The 21,837-nt window shown below is 38.8% G+C and overlaps 1 protein-coding gene across 1 annotated transcript in view; it reads left to right on the top strand.

Annotated features, from left to right (window-relative positions):
• LOC140954007 (uncharacterized) overlaps positions 1-21,837 on the top strand; it is a 70,392-nt gene that overhangs the window by 21,673 nt on the left and 26,882 nt on the right. The window contains exons 17-26 of the mRNA XM_073403395.1: positions 939-1,080; positions 1,540-2,276; positions 3,254-3,311; positions 7,859-7,975; positions 10,895-11,008; positions 12,921-13,034; positions 17,342-17,497; positions 17,657-17,770; positions 18,893-19,042; positions 20,450-20,560. Of these exons, the coding sequence (XP_073259496.1) occupies positions 939-1,080; positions 1,540-2,276; positions 3,254-3,311; positions 7,859-7,975; positions 10,895-11,008; positions 12,921-13,034; positions 17,342-17,497; positions 17,657-17,770; positions 18,893-19,042; positions 20,450-20,560 (1,813 nt within the window). The remainder of the gene's footprint in view (positions 1-938; positions 1,081-1,539; positions 2,277-3,253; positions 3,312-7,858; positions 7,976-10,894; positions 11,009-12,920; positions 13,035-17,341; positions 17,498-17,656; positions 17,771-18,892; positions 19,043-20,449; positions 20,561-21,837) is intronic.

Raw genomic sequence — 21,837 nt, 5'->3', positions numbered from 1 at the left:
TTTCTTCAACTGTTCTTGTTCCGGGGAGAGACTCCCTTATTTGCCTGGACTAAACGTAACGGGCATTTGCCGCTGAACCGGACATGGGTTTCAGGGTCTTGAGTCACATTTTAGACCGAACCCTAATGTGAAAGTTGGCGGTAAGAGGTCTATACTTTTGGTACCTACATTTGTTTATCTCAAAAAACCTAATTCTATGACCAAAGTTTTTTAAATAAAAACCTTAATTCTGTGAGTGAAAGGAAGGGTAGCGAAATGGACGGTTTCTGTGTTAAACAGGGTCAAGGTTTGAAGGCCTCGGCGGCACACCTCTACCCAGAATTTCTTTGGGTGCTCCGTAGGGTTCTTGGCTTGTGCGTTTCTAATGATTTTTAGCTTCTCCCTTTGTGTTAACGGCATTGCTTGACCTTCCTCAGTTGAGTACCTTCTTATAGCCCAAACATAAGAGTTTTATCTGTATTGTGCAACTGGGGGCCTCTTTTACGAATCCAAATAATCCCCGGGTTAGCTGTTTGTACGACTGATCAGTGAACAATCGCTGTTATTTATGTTTGCCTGTGGTAATTATAGATTTTTTTCGTGACTTTAATCATAATTCTGTCTGCTAGAAGTTTGCTAATTGAAGTGGGATGGTAACGAACTCATCATAGCGTCCTCAAAATTTAGGGTAGTTTCTCGGTGTTGTGGTCGGGTGTTATAATTACCACCAAATGACGTAATACAAAGATCGGAAAGGTACTGAACAATACCCATACCGCAACACAAAAAGGAATCAACACCAAGAAACACCCAAATTTAGCGTCATTAATGAAACAGAAGAAAGAAATTTTGTCAGCTGTAGGGCTAGTGCAGTGTGACACTCCTATCGCTCTCACAGAGATATAAGAAGATCCAGGACAAAGTATCGCAAAAAACGCAGACGCATTTTTCTGTTTTAGGTTTCAGATAGAAATGGGTTCCTCCCTCCTGAGTCGTGGTTTGAAGATGAAGATTGTGAGCTGCTGATGGAGTGCTGGAAATGGCGTCGATGTAAAAACAACTTGTTAGCACTAAAAGTTGTCGAAATAATTGATCAGCCAGGTAGTGGAAAGAAATGGCTTCAAGGTTATTTTAACCCATCCCAACTCTTCATCCCCACTGTCGCCCATAAATAGGTTTCAGTTTTATCACCCAAATTGTCCCTTTATTCTAACCATAGAAGAGGAGACTGGTTATAAAAGCCGGTGCTGTAGTGTATGCTAGAACCTTCCGCGCTTCCGACCTAGCTTTTTGTTCACTGAATAAATTAATACGATGTTTCTGTTGGTCAGTAAGTTCAAAATGATAGGAATGCTGTTGAACGTTTTACACCATCAGGTCCAAAAAAGCTAACAAAAACATATAACAAAGAAGTCTAACGGTTTTCATAATAACCACTCCACTTCAATGTTCTAACACTTGCTGCGTTCAATCCGTTCGTAAATGGTGAATAAATTAGTTTGCCAAAGTGTAAGAAAAGCCGCCACGTCGAGTTAACGTTGTTTTCTTTTAAACCATTAGCCTCTTCAGGGATTCGTGCCCAAGGAAGACTAGCCACTGGAGTCTACAAAAGACCCCTCTGGGAGGAAAAAGGTCTCGTAAAAAGAGTACCCGAGAACTTTATTGGGCGGAATTGGACAGGAAAGACAAGTTTAAAGACGTCTTTAGTCTGGAGGACGAACAAGAGTAGAGAAAATACCGAGCCAGAGCCTGAGTTTCTGTTTGAAGAACAGACATCCCAGTTGATATATAAACGAAGCTTGAAGAAAGTAAAATCACACAACTGTTATGCTGAAGACCTTTTATGGAACCCTTACTGTAGCGTGACCGTGCCATTAAAAGTAATCGAGAAAGCAAAAGAACTATCAAAACCGACCGATATGTCGCTCCAAGACTCGAAAGAAGTCGAGAAAGCCAAAGAAGATATAAAAGACTATTTGATGTCATCAGTTTATCCCTCAGTTATTGTTAACACAAATCGTCAGAAAACACTTTCGTGTGCGCATGCTGACAATCCTTACCACAAAGCTGAACCCAAACATCTTGTCGAATCATCCTATGGCTTTTTTGTTTATGGGGCTTATAGTAAACGTCTAAAAGACCCCTTGGTTGTGGACAGCAAGAAGTCAGAGAGCAGTGAAAACGTGGAAAATATACTTTCTTTTGCCGAAAGGCTCTCACCCACGATAAAAGATCTGAAGAAGCCCCAACCGTTGAGGGGAGATGTGACTGAATTAAAGTCGGTTATTGGTGAAAAGGTACCCTATTTCTTGTAGTGATAGTGGTGGGGTTTATTTGCCTGACCGTAATATTCTGTAATGTTGCAAAAGCTAGTTTATAGTAACCAATTACAAAACAAAGCTAATATTATCTTTGTTGTTCAGATAAACGAAATATTTCATAACTTTCTGATTGATTGGGATAATATTTCTTGTTCGTCTCTACAATCCAAGTTAGAGACCTTGTTGTTCACTTCTAACTAGCGTTTACAAAAGTGGAGACAGTTTTATAATCTACACGGGGAACAATCTCATGTTCAATAATCCTGCTTAGTGGTACGGTGGCAGTGGTAGTATTTGTTGCAGAAGACTTTGGTTGTTTGTACGGTTATTATCACGTTCCAATGCTTCCTGGGGATAAAAAACGGGGAAAATAAGAATACAAATTTTATTGACAAAGTTAAGTTCGTTTATTTAATTATTTTATGAAAAAATGGCAAGGAGGCCTAAAGGAACTATGTATTTTTTTTGTTAATTTAAGGCCTCCTCAGATATAATTTTTACGAGATGAAATTAAAAATTACGGCGATGGTGGATACAATTATTTATCAAAAGGATCGTAACGATATAAGGAGGAAGGTTACAAACTTTTAAGTTCTGTAATGTGTTTAATGTTTAAAAACATTAAACCCATTTTTCAGATTTATGACAGAATACTAATAATTATTACAAATTGATGTCTGGAATGCGCCTTAAGTGGAGACACTGGAGGACGAGTTGACGTTGTTGGTGTTTAATCTTAAAAAAACGGAAAAATGTTTGATATGAGTTGGACAGAAAGGCATTCATATTGAATGAAAGTTTCTTGGATGATACAAATGGATATGAGTTTTTCCTTGGTAAATTTACAATCAAATGTTTAATGTAGAGTACGTATTTGATAAGAGTACATGAATAAGCCTAACTTATCAATAGTATAAAATTGATAAGTTATTTGCTCTATCTTTCCTTTACAGCGGCAAGATAAGACTAAACCTGACAACAACGAAGAACGCTGCACATGCTCTAAGGAAGGTAACCCATTTTTATTGTAATTGTTTGAAAAATTTTCTGCCATTTTCTCCAACTCTAGCAAAACAACTCGCTCAACTCAACTCGGTCCCAGGGCTTCTCGGTTACCGTCCTTTTTCTGGCCATTCACAGACGTCTTTCTCTCTGATTTGTTGAGGGGAGGAGGGCCTGCCATACACAGGCTAAATGGCTCCAAACTATTATTACTACATTTGTAATATGAAAGACGTAGTAGTTATAATATTTCAAACCATTTAACGAACTCTTATGAATTTTTTGACAACAGGACAGAGAATTAAAAAACACGTTTGGAATGACCTTTCATCTTTCTTTGAAAAAAATTATGAACAAGAAGCTTGCAATCCTTGCGAGAGAAGACATGTTCAACAGAGTATAGGAGACCATCAAAATATTTTGTCAGGCTGCAATATTGAATAGAGACGTTTACGAGCTCCATCACCTGAACAAGCCGCTATGGGAGCGTACACTTCGGCGTCGTGGTTGTGGATTAATTTTGAATGCGGAGGAATAATAAGAAATGATATTTTTCCGGATACCCTTCGATACAAATACCCTTACTTTTCTCCTTTTGGGTAACGGACGTCATCACCAGAAGTCTGCTAGGTACATGACCGCGTGGCTTTAACCCAATTCGATTGTAATTTCTGTCGTAAATAAATTGGGTACGACGAGATCTCAGTTCCACTTCCTTTATTTCCTTTACAACGACACTTTCCTTATGTATAGCTAACTCCACTCCTTCTCTAGCAACGTAACTAACATCAGTACACTCCCTTACAAAACTTGTTGAAAATGCACAATCTCCACACTAAGGATAATTCGTGTACAACATCGCAACATAAACTAGAAATACGGATCTCGCAATAACGCTCGCGAAACTCGGTTTTTTAGTAGCGCCACTCAAGTTAAGCCCTGTCGGGCGGGTTAAGAACTGGATGGATAACCCACCGCGACTATCGTTGTAAAGGACCCTACTTTGTTCTCTCTTTTCTTCTTCTTTCTTTTTGCCTATGCTAGATTTCAGGGGGAAAAGACAAGCTTTCGACGGTAAAAAGCTAAACTGACTTTAGAGAAACATACCGCGCGACATAACAGGACACAACCAAACTCGTCTGCGAAGTGAGACGAACTGAAAATGGCTCTTGTATCTTGATTTTCGCTCGTGTTTTGAAGCTACTAGCCCAAATTGCTTCAAAGTTTCTGCAGAATACTTTTGCAGTGAATATTTCTAGTCAGAATAATAAATAAGATTAAGAATCATCAAAGAACTCGAAGATATCTCCAAATAATTCCGAACCAACTTCGGGACATCCGAATGTAACTTTGCAACATTCCTTAGCGTAGCGAATCCTTTACTTCGCGCTCCGTCGAAGTGAAAAGATTCCCTGATGGAATCGAAAGCTTGTGTATGCAAATATTATTGCTATCCTGGGATTCGAAACCTCAGTTATTTTAAATATAATTATGACAGGATTAAGCTAATTTTGATGATGATTATTATTATTATGTAGTTCCCCTTTCTGTACTTATTTTTGTGCAGTAATTACTCTTTAGGATCCAAGATATTTAAATCTTGGCAAGATACAAATAGTAGATCATTTTTATCGAAGATTGATAATATTTTAACCCAGTACAATATTCCTCAAACTAGACTACTGGGCTACCATGGAGCTTTTTTTTCTCAGGGGAGGCACAGGTTACGATAAAACCTTGTAGCTGACCATTGCGTGTTGCGTGACAAAGAATCCTAGGAAATCTGTCACCCTAAATTTCTGAAAGCAAATCTGTAGACAACCATATCGAGAGTGATTATTTGTCGGAAACCCGTTCACGACTGAAAACGGTTAGTTAAGCAGAACAGACAGTGAACAGCTTGTAAGAGAAAACAACCCACTCTAAGACCAAGATACACAGGGTAGAGATGATAATAGCAGATAATCTATAGTTTATGGTTGACACGAAAACGCATTGTGCCAAAAGATAAAAATATTTATACGTTTCAAGATTCGTTCCTTCTATTTTGTTATCTTTCTTCATCCTATTAAAAAAGGAATTCGTTCGTTTGCAATTTGCGACCTCGAAAAGTCACCTTAATTTATAAAATAACTAAGATGAAGATGAGTGTTTACATGAGAGTATGTAGACATGGTTGTGGCGTTAACATGTTTTGCTTTTCGCGCGCTAATCACGCAAGCACGAATTTGAAAAAGTTTTCGAGTTCAAAATTCGACAAGTTTAGTTTATTTACCCATTCCTTCGTCGGCTGAAACTTGGAAAATCTTTACAAAGAAGGTGTGTGAATTTTTCTTCGCTTAAGCTGACATTTCAAGCGAGAAAAACCGTGTTTTGGAAAGCATCTTTTTGCAAAACAAGAACTGACTACGCGTGCAAGACTTCGTGTACAAGGCTTTTCGACTGGTAAGAATTTCTCTTTTCATCAGTGCCATAACAAAGAGTTTTGCGTTTTTTCTCGGAACAGTTATTTTATAAAAGCAATAGAAAACTTTTTTCCTGTGTTTGCATAGCCTGATATAAACACTCGAGGCGTTGGGAGAATTCTCGACAGTTATGCAAACCCTCGACTTCGTCTCGGGTTTCCATAACTGTCTCGAATTCTCCCAACCCCTCTCGTGTTTATATCAGGCTATACAAACACGGAAAACGTTTTCTATTGCTTAAATATAGTCAAAACCCTACAGGTACATTCACAGTGTACTTATTCAGAACACTTTCAGTAAAATACGGGTTCTGTACATTTAACAATTATTCTTTGAAATCGAGGTGAATAGTGGCAAAATATCTACCGAGCCACGAAGTGGCGAGGCAAATATTCCTAAAGCCACTATTCACCGAGATTGAAAAGAATAATTGTTTTAGTATACACACACGAAGTGATCTCAACAAAATCAGAGAGGAAACCATTAAAAAGTGCGATTTGATTGACAGATCAGGTCAGCTAGACACGCGACAATTTAAAAATAGATCTTTGTAGAATTTTCAAACATGGCAATTCACAAGTTTATCACTTCGCAAACAACAGCGTTATGACAAATGGAAGCGCTAAAATTTTGAATTGTTTCCTTACCTGAGAAGAAAAGAAGAGGTTTGTTCTTTTCTGTTGACTCGCCAAGTTTATAGCCGAGACGGTTTGTTGTGTCGTTCTTCGCATGAAGTGCTGACAAAAATGGCGATTCGGTTCCTCGAGGTAAGACGTCGTCTTCATGTAGCATTCTTTCTCGTGTTTGCTTGAAACGTAGAATTTCTGCAAACATTTGCTTTCAAATTTGTTTGTCATAAATAAACTTCGTTTTTGGGCCAAATTTTTTTGTTAGGAAACGCTGAGTTCACGAAACGGCCTCTTCAAGGCGAATAAACAGGAGTTGTAAACAATCCATCGACCACAAAACTCAACAACAGTAAATGGAAAAACGCCGTTTTGAATCCTTCGAAGTCTTTTCTTGCCTGAAAAAAAGTCAACCCTAGGATTTTGCCGACTTTTAAAAGATCTTTCACAAAGAAAATGTGAAAAAAACCGAGCTCACACATTATCCACTCGCAAGGAGGTGAATATTGTTGAATAGTCCGAGCTAGCGAACCAATCAGATAGCTTAAATCACCAAGATCACTGAGTGTGTAAAAGGGTATGCCATGTTAAAGCGCGCTGTGACCTTGCAAGGTTTATCGAAAATCACTAATGCCAACTTCAGTCAAGCTTTTTGAATTGGCGGAGACACAGAAATTAGGTATAACTCTCTACCACGCACAAAATTAATGATACAGATACAAACAAAAGCAAAACCTCTGGGCCTCTGGGCCAAGTTACCAAACTTTGTACTAGTAAGTAACTTGCCCTAGTACTGTTTCTCTCAAGTTGGTGTTTGAAGCTCCCAGTCCCTAAGCTTCGCCGCTTGTCTGCCCTCTTGCCAATGAGGCTATGAGATGAACTTCTCAAATTTCCTGTTTTCGTCGGACGAGTCTACTTTTTCTTGATCCGAAATTTATACTTCCAAAAAAGCGTATGTTGCATTAAACGGAAAGAAATCAATCTTTAAACAGACTCTTCGATGATAGATAAACATTCTTTATATGGGTTACTAAGTTAATAATTGATAGCGGAGCTCCACGCGCGGCACTTTGAGCCGCGCGTGGGCGGAGCCCCATAGCTAAGGAAATCTACCCATCCCAGAAAATTTGGTAATCACGTGACCGTACACCAAACGAGGATAATGGGCTACCTACACCAAGCTCAAACAAAACCCAGCTACCAGGCTCATGTATTCTGAGAATTATTTTAAAGATGATCAACAATATTTGGAAAGTGAAGAGATGCAGAATCCAATGCCAGATAAATTGACTTTCAATGGTAACGGTAAAATAACAATTTCTTTATGTCCAATACTGCCGCACTGTTACGGACCATAAAGAGCAGTTGACGGATCGTACGCTCCGTAAGAGTAAGCTTATGTGGAAATCGGAAAATTTTCTTTCATCATTTTTAATCCTTTCAATGGTCTCTTCTCTTATCTTAGCCTTTAAAATATCAAACCACACCCAACCACCAGGCTGCTGCAACGTTCATCAACACTTTATGGAATCTGAAGAGATGCGGAATCCAATGCCAGATAAATTGACCTTGAGAAGTAAAGGTAAAATCACAAGATTTTATATCCAATACTGCCACACTGTTATAGACCGTAAAGAGCCGTTGACGGATCGCACGCTTCATCAGAATAAGCTTAATTAGAAATCGGAAAATTCTTTTCCATTATTTTTCATCCTTTCGATCGTCTTTTTCTTATCTTACCAACACCATCTTATTACCAGAAATCGTCACCTATCCGCAATTCATGGAGTTTGCCTAAGTGAAAGTTCAACATAGCCCGCCAAATCAAAATGAGGGGCTGAATTTTAACTGGGTTTGTTTGAATCGCTGCCAAAACCGTTGCCATTAATAAATTAAATCAGGCAAAAGAGTTCTTGAATCTTTGAATACCTCGGTGACAATACTCATAGCAATTTCAACAGAAGAAACAGCAACTACCCTTCTTCATTGTTATTAATCTTCAGAGGCTTAGAGCAGGAGGTTATCCTTCTCTTGTCAGGGAGGTCTTCCGGTGTATTCCAGGATGTCGTGAGGGTATTCTTGGGCGTGTTCCGCGGTTTTATGGGCCTGTTCCTGGTTTTACAGACATCCTTTCCAAAGCAATATTATCCATTTAAAAATCTTTCAATCTGACTGAACACAGACAGGTTATTTAAAAAAATTCACTGCTCATTACGCATACTGGTTGCGGCAACGACTAACGGATCAATTTTTCAAATAATCGATTCATTAACGGAATCTATAGGGTTATGCTTTTTCTTGCGCTTGCGTGACTGTAATATTGAGATTTGACTATGGTGACCAAGTGTCAGGCATTCTTTTTTTTTCATTGGCCCCAAACACGACGGAGATTCATCATTGTTACTTCGCTTTGTCATGCTTAGTCATGGACATCTTTACTTACTGTATTAGAACTTTTGGTTTCCCTTGATTGGAAACCAGTCTATAACAGGATTATAGCGTGTTACATTTATACACCTTGTTGAATGTAAAGCCAATGATAGATAGTACTCATCTTTATAACCAGTGCATCTTATTCGAATGAAAGGATAGATGGAAAGTTGTAAAGGACAAGCAATGCTACTGATCAGAGCTGGAATTTGTTAAACAAGTATGATTTTATGCCATCTTCGATTATCGACTTTAATTTGGCTTCTGTAATCTTCCCAGGTGGCTAGGACCTTAGGCTACCTACTCCAAGCTCAAACAAAACCCAACCACCTGGCTGGTTTAATCAAAAGAGTTATTGTATAAAACAATATTTGAAAAGTGAAGAGGTGTAGAATCCAGTGTCAGATAAATTGACCCTTAGAAGTAGAGGTAAAATGAAAAGTTTGTATGTCCAATACTGCCGCACTGATACGGACCGTAAAGAGCAGTTGACGGATCGTACGCTCCATAAGAATAAGCTTAATTAGAATTTGGAAAATTCTCTCTTCCATTATTCTTTAATTCTTTCGGTGGTCTCTTTTCTTATCTTACCAACATCATCTTCACCTATCCGCAATTCATGGACTTTGCTGAAGTGAAATTTCAACATAGCCAAATTAAAATGAGGGGCTGGATTTTAGCTGGATTTGTTTGAAACGTTGCCTAAAACGTTGCCATTAATAAATAAAATCAGGCAAAAGAGTTTCTTGAATCTTTGAATACCTCAGTGACAATACTCAAAGGCAGTTTTAAGAGAAGGACCAAAAACTACCATTGTTATTAATCTTCAAAGGCGTAGAGCAAGACCTCATCTTTGTCTTGTTAGGGAGGTTTTCCGGGGTTTTCCAGGATGTCGTTTCTGGGCCTGTTCCTGGTTTTACAGATATCCTCTCCAAAGTAATCTTATCCTTTTAAAAATCTTTTAATCTGACCGTATACAGAAAATGTATGGAAAAATTGGGGTTTTCTAAAAACTGATCACGGACCTCTTTGCACTCCAGATTTAATGTGTTATTTTTTTGAACTCGTAAGTTACTCTTTTCAAAGAGAAAGCATCAAATATATGAATTCAGGAACAAGTAGCTGGCTTTGAATTCCAATACAAATCTTTGAATTTCCCTCCATCTTGCACTGATTGCCCATGATGCAACTATGACTACGAGTACGAGATTTCACTTCAAGATTTTTCGCGTATTCTCAAATAATAGACACCCCGGATAGCTTCATTGTACATCTTTTTCACCAACAAAGATGTACAATAAGCTATCTCCCAGCCGCAAAATAATACAGCCTATAACACAGCCTATTCTCGCTAAAACTCGTGGTGAGTGACGACGACTATCACGTTTTCCCGCCAAAATCAGATGGCACTGGTTGACGCGCGCTTACTTCTTAGTATTGAGGAAATCTCGTACTCATAGTCGTACTCGTCCTGGAATCTAAAGGTCTCTAATAACAGGTTTCTATACAACGAAGATTAAGTATTTTATTTCTAATCCGTCTGATTTATTCAAATTGCTTAAGTTTCCCTATAACTAACTCTAATTAAATTCAGTTGCCACTAAAATAGTCTATGCATTTAAAGGGGTATGTTACGCTGTTTTCTACCTTTTTAACGTGTCTTCGCGTCAATTGAATTCCAAAAATAATTTTGAAGGTTTGTTGTTTAAGAATATATTTAGGCTTTAAAACTGTTTCCTGTCGTCTGTTGCTGCGGATGGCAAGGATAAACGTGGATTAAAACTTGGAACCTCTTCATGTTTTACTGCTATGCCTGCAGAAATAACCGAAACAGTTTTATGGTTATAGGTCGTTATTTAAATTTATTTGATATCTTCTCCATAACTGTAAAGGAAAAGGCACTCAGTAATGACTTCAGCACATGCTTCGGTTTGATTCTGGTCAATTCAAATGACCAAATCGGCAATATTCTCGTGACATTGCTCCTTTTAAAAGTACGCAGTGTCTTTTAGTCCTGTCTGGCTGTTTTAAATCCCAGATTTTTTTGACTAATTTCATCTCCGCATAACAGATTCTTTTGAAGAAGATGAAACTCAGCTGAAGACAGACGCTTTCAAAAAGTACAGTGATGAAAAAGAAGACTTGCCCTCCCCTGATCTTTCAGATGCAAACTTTCCCAAAGAAGGTAATAGTCTGCTTCATTACGTGAAATCTAGATTTGCTGGAGAATGGTACTCCGTATGGCCGGTCTCTAATTGTTTAATTCATAACAACCTAACTATTCACCAGGAGCCATAATTGAAGTAGGAGACTGCAAGCGCGGGGTCCACGCGGTTCCATCGAAATAGCCAAATGTACTGCGCCACCCTCAACGTTACAAACTCGCGCGGGAACCTGAAAATTTGTGCGTCTCTCGTGTGGAATTTCAGGAGATGGCCGATTGTCTCGCGACTCTATTTGAGTGCGCTCTTTTGTTTCCAAGTACTTTAAAAAGTCATTAACCTATCAAATGATCGATAATACATCGCAGTGAGTTTATATCGATGAAACCTCCCTCTGTTTTATCAGATTTAAAGTCACTGCACGTGACTTATAAATATTAGTTAGCAGCACAGCAACTGAAACAACAAATGGTGGGCGAATATTTAATGTTCTTTCAAAATTACACGCAGTGAATTTACTGTTGCACAAAATTAAACGTCGATCTTTCAGCAATTAAATCAGCCAAAAGTTCATCCAGTGACTCTGCGGTAATATTGGCTATAGCAATGTCCAAGTGCTGCACTCAAGACTTGAAAGGGTCATCTTCGGTGTAATTAGCAATTATTGAATGAGACTGAGTAGGATATGAAGAATTCTGCAGATCGAGGATGTTATCGAGGTGGATAACGCCCTCCGAGATCGGCAGAATTCTTCATATCCTACGAAAGTCGAATTAAATAATTGTTTTATTATTCCTTCAAAATAATTCCAAGTTTAAAAAAAATCTAAAACATGCTTACCTTGGTGGATGTAGGTTCATATCGATCATGCATCTTTATCGGGAAGTTTAGGAGATAAAGGTCTGTTCAGGTCTGCAAATATACTCCAAATAGCAAATGTCCTCCGTCTTCATGCTGTTCTTGCCATGTTTTTAGATATCATTTCGCCGTGGAACGGGTAAAATGTTTCGCCGACTGTTCCGCCATTTTTTTCTAACTACCAAAATGACTCAACCACGTACCTAGGTTAGCACGGTCAACGGTCCAATAACCTGCAACCAGGCTGCACTTTTGACGTCATTTTGACGTGATCGGTTCACTATGACTAAATTCTTTTTTTTCAACAGTAGCTGGTTATGGTGAATTATGCGTGTGGTTTTAACCAATCAGAAATGGGAAATATTTTGAATGAATATAATTTATTCGTTTTCTTTGTTTTATGGGCTATTGTAAGGGTTAGGTTCATTCTTGGCTTGCAACCATGTGACAAGGCGACCACGTTGGTGGAGTGTTGGTGGTCAATAGAATATAATTTTTTCCTCTTAGAGTTTAAGGTGACTCGACCCAGTTTTTTGGGGGGGTACCATCCTACTTTGAAGCTCTCTGGTATCCCCACCTTTACTTTTATCGTAAGTCTAACACATAGAATGGATAACATATAGATCAATCTACAATATAACATAAACTTTTTGGCGATCGTAGTGAATGTCACGTGGTTATAATGCCACGCCCCTTTGAGGTCTGAGTCGAAAATCTGCTGTTACCGGCATTGTTTCGTGAAAATCTCTCGGCTACACAAAGTGCGCATTAGTAACTTGCGCTGAACAAATTTCACCAAAATCGCAAAGACCCAATTCGAGAAACTCAGCGGTTTCCAAATTTAGGTCATAATTTATGCGAAAATGATAAGCAAACTTTACATGATTATATCTAATAAACTATGAGATTCATTCCTTTATTTTGGGAATCGTTATAACAGATGGGTCCTTGCAAGTCAGCAAAACGCTTTAGAGCAGTTGATGGATCGTACGCTCTGTAAGAGTAAGCTTATGTGGAAATCGGAAAGTTCTCTTCCATTATTTTTAATCCTTTCAATGCTCTCTTTTCTTATCTTAGATTACAAAATATCAAACGATACTCAACCACCAGACTGCAATGTTCATCAACAATTTATGGAAACTGAAGAGATGCGGAATCCAGTGCCAGATAAATTGACCTTGAGAAGTAAAGGTAAAATGACAAGATTGTATATCCAATACTGCCACACTGTTATAGATCGTAAAGAGCAGTTGACGGATCGTACGCTCCATAAGAATAAGCTTAATTAAAAAATTGCAAAATTCTTTTCCATTATTTTTAATTCTTTTTAATCCTAGACTTCCTGTCGTCGTTGATTTCTCACTTCCTCCACTAGCTTCTCTACTTGACACTTTCGTAATTCCGTCATGACTGAACGCGGTTGCTGGAGATCAAACTCGACACCAAGCTCCTCCGCGAGCCTAAACGCTTCTTTAACCATAAAGCTCCGTCCCGTCCCCTAAGCTCTCTCTTCAAACTCTTACACCATTTCTATGGCCAGTACTTTATTACAACAGAGCGTAACAGCATACTTAACGTTCGTGTCTTCATATTCCATCTTAATCGAGCGCAGGTCTCTGCCTCCTCCCCTCTAAGAAGGTAGAATAGCTTATTAGACTCACAAGGGTGCCTTTCTCCGTTCACAATCACACCCCCGAGCTTCACTATCAATCGGCTGTAGATCCATTATGGGCCACTGTTGCGTGCACATAACATAACCTAGCAAACTGTTTTGACGCAGTCACACGATATGAGGTCCGACAACGGACTCCAAGACCAGTCTATCCTTCTGTATCACACTTTCAAGCATGCCTAGGATTCGCAATGCTTCCCGTCCTCAAGACTCGGTATTCTAGCCAGTTCATCCAAACTCATCCTCGAGTTATCACTCACGTGCACCATCTTCTCACATAAACCAGCGCACACTTCTTGGGGTTCCACTCGAGCCCTACGTATTTCATAGCCGTTTCAAATATGTTCATGACCCGGTTGAGTTTACTTTCAGATGTAGCGAAAATCTTAATTTCTTCGATATACGGGTAGAAACCGCGAAGAAGAACCTGGTTTTTAAGGACCTGCGGCTAAAATTTGCAAGTTAAGGTCCCTTTGTACAAGAAACTATTAAACCTAAAATTTGAAACAGGTTCTTATTTCCTAAAATCTATGAAAAAAATTATCTACACTTGGGCAAATAAGATTAGTCAACCAACAGTCAGGATCCATTTTAGAAACATGGGTGCCTTATCACTAAAACTGCAATTTATTGGTATGCAGATTTTATACAAGGGATAAGCTGAATACTACTTTTAAAATACACTTAGCTGCAATGTATTCAGAGAACAAGAAACTAAATAGCTTCAAGTTGTGCTAATTACCGTCTATGTTAGAACCGCCTGCTTAGCTCACTTAGGAGGGCGCCGGCCTGCTGAGCGAAGGGTCGCGAGTTCGGCTGCACCAACACTCCATATCTTTAAATAACTGAGAAGAAAGTGCTGCCTTTGTAATGATATCTGCAAACGGTTAGACTTTCTAGTCTTTCTAGTCTTCTCTGATAAGGACGAGAAACCGTAGGTTCCGTCTCACAGCTCTTTCAGCTATCCAGTTCTGACAGTTCTCGAAGAGCGAAAACGAACCCAAAACACTTTTCGAAAAGAGAAGGAGATGTAGACCCGGTCGTGTGGCCAATCTTTCCTGGGCTGTATGGGTTATCTGTAAGGGGAAAGCTAAATATAGGAATAACCTCATGATTCCTTTCAGATGTCGTAATGGCTATCTGTAAACAGTGTATATTTAACAATTATTCGCCGAAGGCGAAGTTATTATTGTTGAATAATCCCCTCGACTTCGTCTCGGGGATTATTCAACAATATTAACTGAGCCTGAGGTGAATAATTGCTTTAGTATATTCACACGAAGTGATCTCAACAGAATCATAAAGGAAACCATTTAAAAAAAACGATTAGTTTGATTTGACGGGTGAAGTCATGCGTGAACACGAAGCCGTAAACAGTGGATGCGCAAAAGTTAGATCTTTACAGAATCTTCAAACATGGCAAGTGATAGTTTTAATCTTTTTGTATCGAGTTTTGTAAGCTTTAGCATCAACGGTTTAAAAGAAAACGCCGAAAATTTAAATTACTACCCAATTCTGGGAAGAAAAGTAGAGCTTTATTTGTTTCTGTCAACTCACCGTGAATGAGAAAGTTTTCTTTGTCGCTTCTTGCAAATTGCTGTCAACAGCGGCTACGGTCGAGGTGAGCGTTGTTTATTAGCCCGCGTAGCAAGCGTTTCCTCGCGAGGTTCGTCTAGAAAGCTGGGACAAGAGCAAAAAAAAAACATGAATGACGGGGGAGGGGGAGGGGAACGAAGGAACCGCTTGCCCGCAAACCCCACGATTTTGAAAAACTGCGTTCGCCCACGAACGCAGCTTTTGATTGGCGCGGTGCGGGTAGTGTTGATTACTTAGCATTCAAAACATCAATCAAACCAGGTATGCTTTGTTTTCGTGCGTCACAGATCTGGTCTCATCTGATTTGTGGTCGCAGATTACAAATGCTTTGGACTGATATTTATTGGAATCGTGTTTGTGCGACGGTTTATGAGATCAGAGTCTTTAAAGTATAATTGGAGATCGAGCAGTGGAGACTAGGGAAGGCCAATTTATTGAGAATGACGGCGTGCAGATCTGACTGGCAAAAATGGACTGTTTGTTGGAGATAACATCAACATAAATCAGAACATCGATACTGGATACTAGCCAAAGCCGCCATGGACAAGCGATTTGTCAGCTTTTTGAAATGAAAAGATTCCTTTTGTTTATTGGAAATTTAGCGGCATCTATTGTAGAGAACGACCGGCTGAAGAGCAGCCGCTCTGCAAAACTTGTACCTGGCGGAGTGAATTGTTCCGGACAAACTTGGCATTTTTGACGTGTCGACAAGGTTTCAGACGAGATAAAGCCACACAATAAAAAACAAGAAATTCTGCAGCAATCGTTCATAGTTTTAACTTTCTTATATCGTAAATCTTTTTATTACAGTTCTTGCAATCGCCTGCAACGTGTTCTATTAGAGAACAAAGTAATTTTACAAATCTGCTAATCCAGGGGCAATCTGTTCGTTATGTTGCTATTTTGACGAGCTGTCAATTTACAAATCAACCGAACCGGGAAATATCAAGGGGCGTTTTCCAGAATCGTGGGGTTTGCGGGCAAGCGTTTCCTCTTCTCCCCTCCCGCTCCCCCTTCAACCTTTTTTTTTTTGCTTCCGCTCTAACTTTCGCGCAATAACTCGATTGGAAACGCTTGCTACGCAGGCTAGTTGTTTATCTCCAAAGTTCTTTGCCTCGTTAACTTGCTGGCCCGTACAATTTTCGAAAATATTTGCCCCCTCTTTTCTCCATGAATTAACTTCTATTTATAGGCAAAATTGGTCTTGCGAGAAAATCCCGAAATCACAAAACAGTGACCAACCGACCTCGTTTTCCCCTGTAGTGGTAAGCATAGCTTCGAGCGTACAAAAAGTCAGCTACAGTAAACCACTTCGCAATAAATCACGCTGTTTAAACACCATGAAGTCTTTTCTTGCCTTCAAAGTCACCAGCACTTGGATATTCCGTTCAGGCGAACTTGACAAAATACAGATTCTTACTCGCAATCTGTATCCCTCAAGCAGTTGCTCTGATATTCCATGCTAGATAAAACATATTTATTGACTCGTGATATTTTATGATATGTATGATATTTTAGATTCTTTAAATTTTGTACCTTATTTGCCTAATTTTTGTATGTAAGGGTGTTTGGAGGGTTCTGGGCTGTCAAAGAGGTTTTCCGGGGTATTCCGGGATGTTCTGAGGGTGTTCCTGGGCGTGTTTCGTGGTTTTTTCTAGACCCGTTCTTTGTTTTACAGGAATCCTCCTCAATCTGACCAAATACAAATAGGTTATTGTAAAAAATTCACTGTTCATTACACATACTGGTTGCGGCAAAGACTAACGGATTAACTAGTCAAATAATCAATAAATTAATGAAATCTATAGGGTTATGCTTTCCCTCGCGTTTACGTGACTGTAAGATTTGACTATGGTGGCCAAGCGAGCCATTTGGTTTTCTTTTTGGCCCCCAACACGACGGATATTCCTCAATTTTACTTCGCTTTCTCATGTTTAGTTATGGGCAGAACTAGTGGAACTTCTCCTTTCCTTTTATTTTAAGTCAGTCTATAACGGGATTATAGCTTGTTACATTTATACACCTTGTTGACTGTAAAACCAATAATAGATACCACTGGCCTTTATAACCAGTAAACGTTATTCTAATGAAAAGGTTAAAGGAACGTTGTAAAAAAACAAGCAATGCTACTGACTTTGTCAAACAAATACTTCACATCATTTGTCAAACAAGTATGATTTTGAGCCATCTTCGATTATCGACTTAAATTTGGGTTCTTTTATCTTCCCAGATATCAAGGACCATGGGCAACCTACACCAAGTTCAAACAAAACCCAGCCACCTGGCTCATGTAATGTAAAAGTTCAGACCAATGATTTTCAACAATATTTGGAAAGTGAAGAGATGCAGAATCCAGTGCCAGATAAATTGACCTTCAGAAGTGGAGGTAAAATGACAAATTTGTATGTCCAATACTGCCACACTATTATGGACCGTAGAGAGCAGTTGACGGATCGTACGCTCTGTAAGAGTAAGCTTATGTGGAAATCAGAAAGTTCTCTTCCATTATTTTTAATCCTTTCAATGCTCTCTTTTCTTATCTTAGATTACAAAATATCAAACGATACTCAACCCACAGACTGCAACGTTCATCAACAATTTATGGAAACTGAAGAGATGCGGAATCCAGTGCCAGATAAATTGACCTTGAGAAGTAAAGGTAAAATGACAAGATTGTATATCCAATACTGCCACACTGTTATAGATCGTAAAGAGCAGTTGACGGATCGTACGCTCATAAGAATAAGCTTAATTAGAAATCGGAAAATTCTTTTCCATTATTTTTAATCCTTTCGATCGTCTCTTTTCTCATCTTACCAACACCATCTTATTACCAGAAATCGTCACCTATCCGCAATTCATGGAGTTTTCTCAAGTGAGATTTCAACATAGCCCGCCAAATCAGAATGAGGGGCTGAATTTTAACTGGGTTTGTTTGAATCGTTACCAAAACCGTTGCCATTAATGAATTAAATCAGGCAAAAGAGCTCTTGAATCTTTGAATACCTCGGTGACAATACTCATAGCGATTTTAACAGAAGAAACAACAACTACCCTTCTTCATTGTTATTAATCTTCAGAGGCGTAGAGCCAGACCTTATCCTTCTGTTGTCAGGGAGGTGTTCCGGTGTATTCCAGGATGTCGTGAGGGTGTTCTTGGGCGTGTTCCGCGGTTTTATGGGCCTGTTCCCGGTTTTATAGACATCCTTTCCAAAGCAATATTATCCATTTAAAAATCTTTCAATCTGACTGAACACAGATAGGTTGTTTTAAAAAATACACTGCTCATTACGCATACTAGTTGCGGCAACGACTAACGGATCAATTTTTCAAATAATCGATTCATTAACGGAATCTATAGGGTTATGCTTTCCCTTGCGTTTGCGTGACTGTAATATTAAGATTTGACTATGGTGACCAAGTGAGGGATTCTTTTTTTTGATTGGGCCCAAATACGACGGAGATTCATGATTGTTACTTCGCTTTCTCGTGTTTAGTCATCGACATCTTTACTTACTGTAGTAGAATTCCTGGTTTCCCTTGATTGGAAACCAGTCTATAACAGGATTATAGCGTGTTACATTTATACACCTTGTTGAATATAAAGCCAATGATAGATAGTACTGGTCTTTATAACCAGTGCACCGTATTCGAATGAAAGGATCAAAGGAAAGTTGTAAAAAACAAGGAATGCTACTGATAAGTAGGACTTTGTTAAACAAGTATGATTTTATGCCATTTTCAATTACCAACTTTCATTTGGGTTCTTTAATCTTTCCAGGTGGCGAGGACCATGGGCTACCAAGCTCAAACAAAACCCAGCCACCAGGCTCATGTATACTTTTTGAAAACTTTACAAATGATCAACAATATTTGGCAAGTGAAGAGATGCAGAATCCAGTGCCAGATAAATTGACCTTCAGAAGTAAAGGTAAAATCACAAGAATGTATGTCCAACACTGCCTCGCTGTCACGGACCATAAAGAGCAGTTGACGGATCGTACGCTCCGTAAGAATAAGCTTATGTGGAAATCGGAAACTCTCTTCCATTATTTTTAATCCGTTCCATGGTCTCTTGTCTTTTCTTAGCAACACCATCTCATTACCAGTAATCGTCACCTATTCGCAATTCATGGACTTTGCTTAAGAGGAATTTCAACATTGCCAAATCAAAATGAGGGGCTAGATTTCATCTGGGTTTGTTTAAAACGTAGCAAAAACAGTTGCCATTAATAAACTAAATCACGCAAAAGAGTTTCTTGAATCTTTGAATACCTCAGTGACAATACTCAAAGACAATTTTAACAGAAGAACCAACAATTACCATTCATCGTTGTTATTAATCTTTAAAGGCGTAGAGCAAGACCTTATCCTTCTCTTGTCAGGGAGGTGTTCCGGGGTATTACGGGATGTCCTGAAGGTGTTCATGGGCGTTTTCCGGGGTTTTCTGGGCCTGTTCTTTGTTTAACAGACATCCTGTCCAAAGCAATTTGATCCATTGAGAAGTCTTTCAATCTGACCGAATACAGATAGGTTATGGTAAAACGTTCAGTGCTTATTACGTACACTAGTTGCGGCAACGACAAATGGTTTAATTTGTCAAATAATCGATTCATTTATGACATCTATAGGGTTATGCTTGAGGTTGCGCTTGCGTGACTTAAATATTAAGTTTGACTATGGCGGCCAAGTCAGCCATTCTGTTATTTGGTTGGCTCCCAACACGACGGAGATTAATCATTTTTTCTTCGCCTTCTCATGTTTAGCCATGGACATCTTTACTTACTGTAGTAGAACTTCTTCTTTCCCTTCAGTGGAAGCCAGTCTATAACGGGATTCTACCGTGTTACATTTATATACCTTTTTGAAAGTTAAACCAATGATAGATAAGCACTGGCCTTTATAACCATTTCATCTTATTCAAATGAAGGAACTAAAGGAACGTTTTAAGAAACAAGCAATGCTACTAATGAGCAGGACTTCGTTCAACAAGTATGACTTTAATCCATCTTCGATTATCGACTTTAATTTGGCTTCTTTAATCTTCCCAGGTAACAAAACCCAGTTACCAGGCTCAAGTATTCTGAGAATTTTTTTTAAAGATGATCAACGATATTTGGAAAGTGAAGAGATGCAGAATCCAATGCCAGATAAATTGACTTTCAATGGTAACGGTAAAATAACAATTTTTTATGTCCAAGACTGCCGCACTGTTACGGACCATAAAGAGCAGTTGACGGATCGTACGCTCCGTAAGAGTAAGCTAATGTGGAAATCAGAAAATTCTCTTCCATCATTTTTAATCCTTTCAACGATTTCTTTTCTTATCTTATCTTAGCACCTAAAATATTAAACGACACCCAACCACCAGTCTGCTGCAACGTTCATCAACAGTTTATGGAAAGTGAAGAGATGCGGAATCCAGTGCCGGATAAATGGACCTTGAGAAGTAAGGGTAAAATCACAAGACTGTATATACAATACTGCTACACTGTTAAAGACCATAAAGAGCAGTTGACGGATCGTACGCTCCATAAGAATAAGCTTAATTAGAAATCAGAAAATTCTTTTCCACTATTTTTAATCCTTTCGATCTAATCGTCTTTTTTCTTATCTTACCAACACCATCTTATTACCAGAAATCGTCACCTATCCGCAATTCATGGAGTTTGCTTAACTGAAATTTCAACATAGCCCGCTAAATCAAAATGAGGGGCTGAATTTTAACTGGGTTTGTTTGAATCGTTGCCAAAACCGTTACCATCAATGAATTAAATCAGGCAAGAAAGTTCTTGAATTTTTGAATACCTCGGTGACAATACTCATAGCAATTTTAGCAGAAGAAACAGCAACTACCCTTCTTTGTTGTTATTAATCTTCAGAGGAGTAGAGCGTTTTTCGGGGTTTTCTGGGCCTGTTCTTTGTTTAACAGACATCCTCTCCAAAGTAATTTGATCCATTCAGAAGTCTTTCAATCTGACCGAATACAGATAGGTTATGGTAAAACGTTCAGTGCTTATTACACACACTAGTTGCGGCAACGACAAACGGTTTAATTTGTCAAATAATCGATTCATTTATGACATCTATAGGGTTATGCTTGACGTTGCGCTTGCGTGACTTTAATATTAAGTTTTGACTATGGCGGCGAAATCAGCCCTTCTGCTTTTTGGTTGGCTCCCAACACGACGGTGATTAATCATTTTTTCTTCGCCTTCTCATGTTTAGCCATGGACATCTTTACTTACAGTAGTAGAACTTCTTCTTTCCCTTCAGTGGAAGCCAGTCTATAACGGGATTCTAGCGTGTTACATTTATACACCTTTTTGAAAGTTAAACCAATGATAGATAAGCACTGGCCTTTATAACCAGTTCACCTTATTCGAATGAAGGAACTAAAGGAACGTTGTAAGAAACAAGCAATGCTACTAATGAGCAGGACTTCGTTCAACAAGTATGACTTTAATCCATCTTGGATTATCAACTTTAATTTGGCTTCTTTAATCTTCTCAGGTGGCGAGGACCATGGGCTACCTACACCAAGCTCAAACGAAACCCAGTTACCAGGCTCATTTATTCTAAGAATTTTTTTTTAAAGATGATCAACAATATTTGAAAAGTGAAGAGATGCAAAATCCAATGCCAGATAAATTGACTTTTAATGGTAACGGTAAAATAACAATTTTTTATGTCCAATACTGCCGCACTGTTACGGATCATAAAGAG

Source organism: Porites lutea, chromosome 12, assembly GCF_958299795.1.
Source record: "Porites lutea chromosome 12, jaPorLute2.1, whole genome shotgun sequence".
NCBI lineage: Eukaryota > Metazoa > Cnidaria > Anthozoa > Scleractinia > Poritidae > Porites > Porites lutea.
The sequence above is the reverse complement of the archived record's forward strand: the minus strand, read 5'-3'. Positions and strand labels throughout refer to the sequence as shown.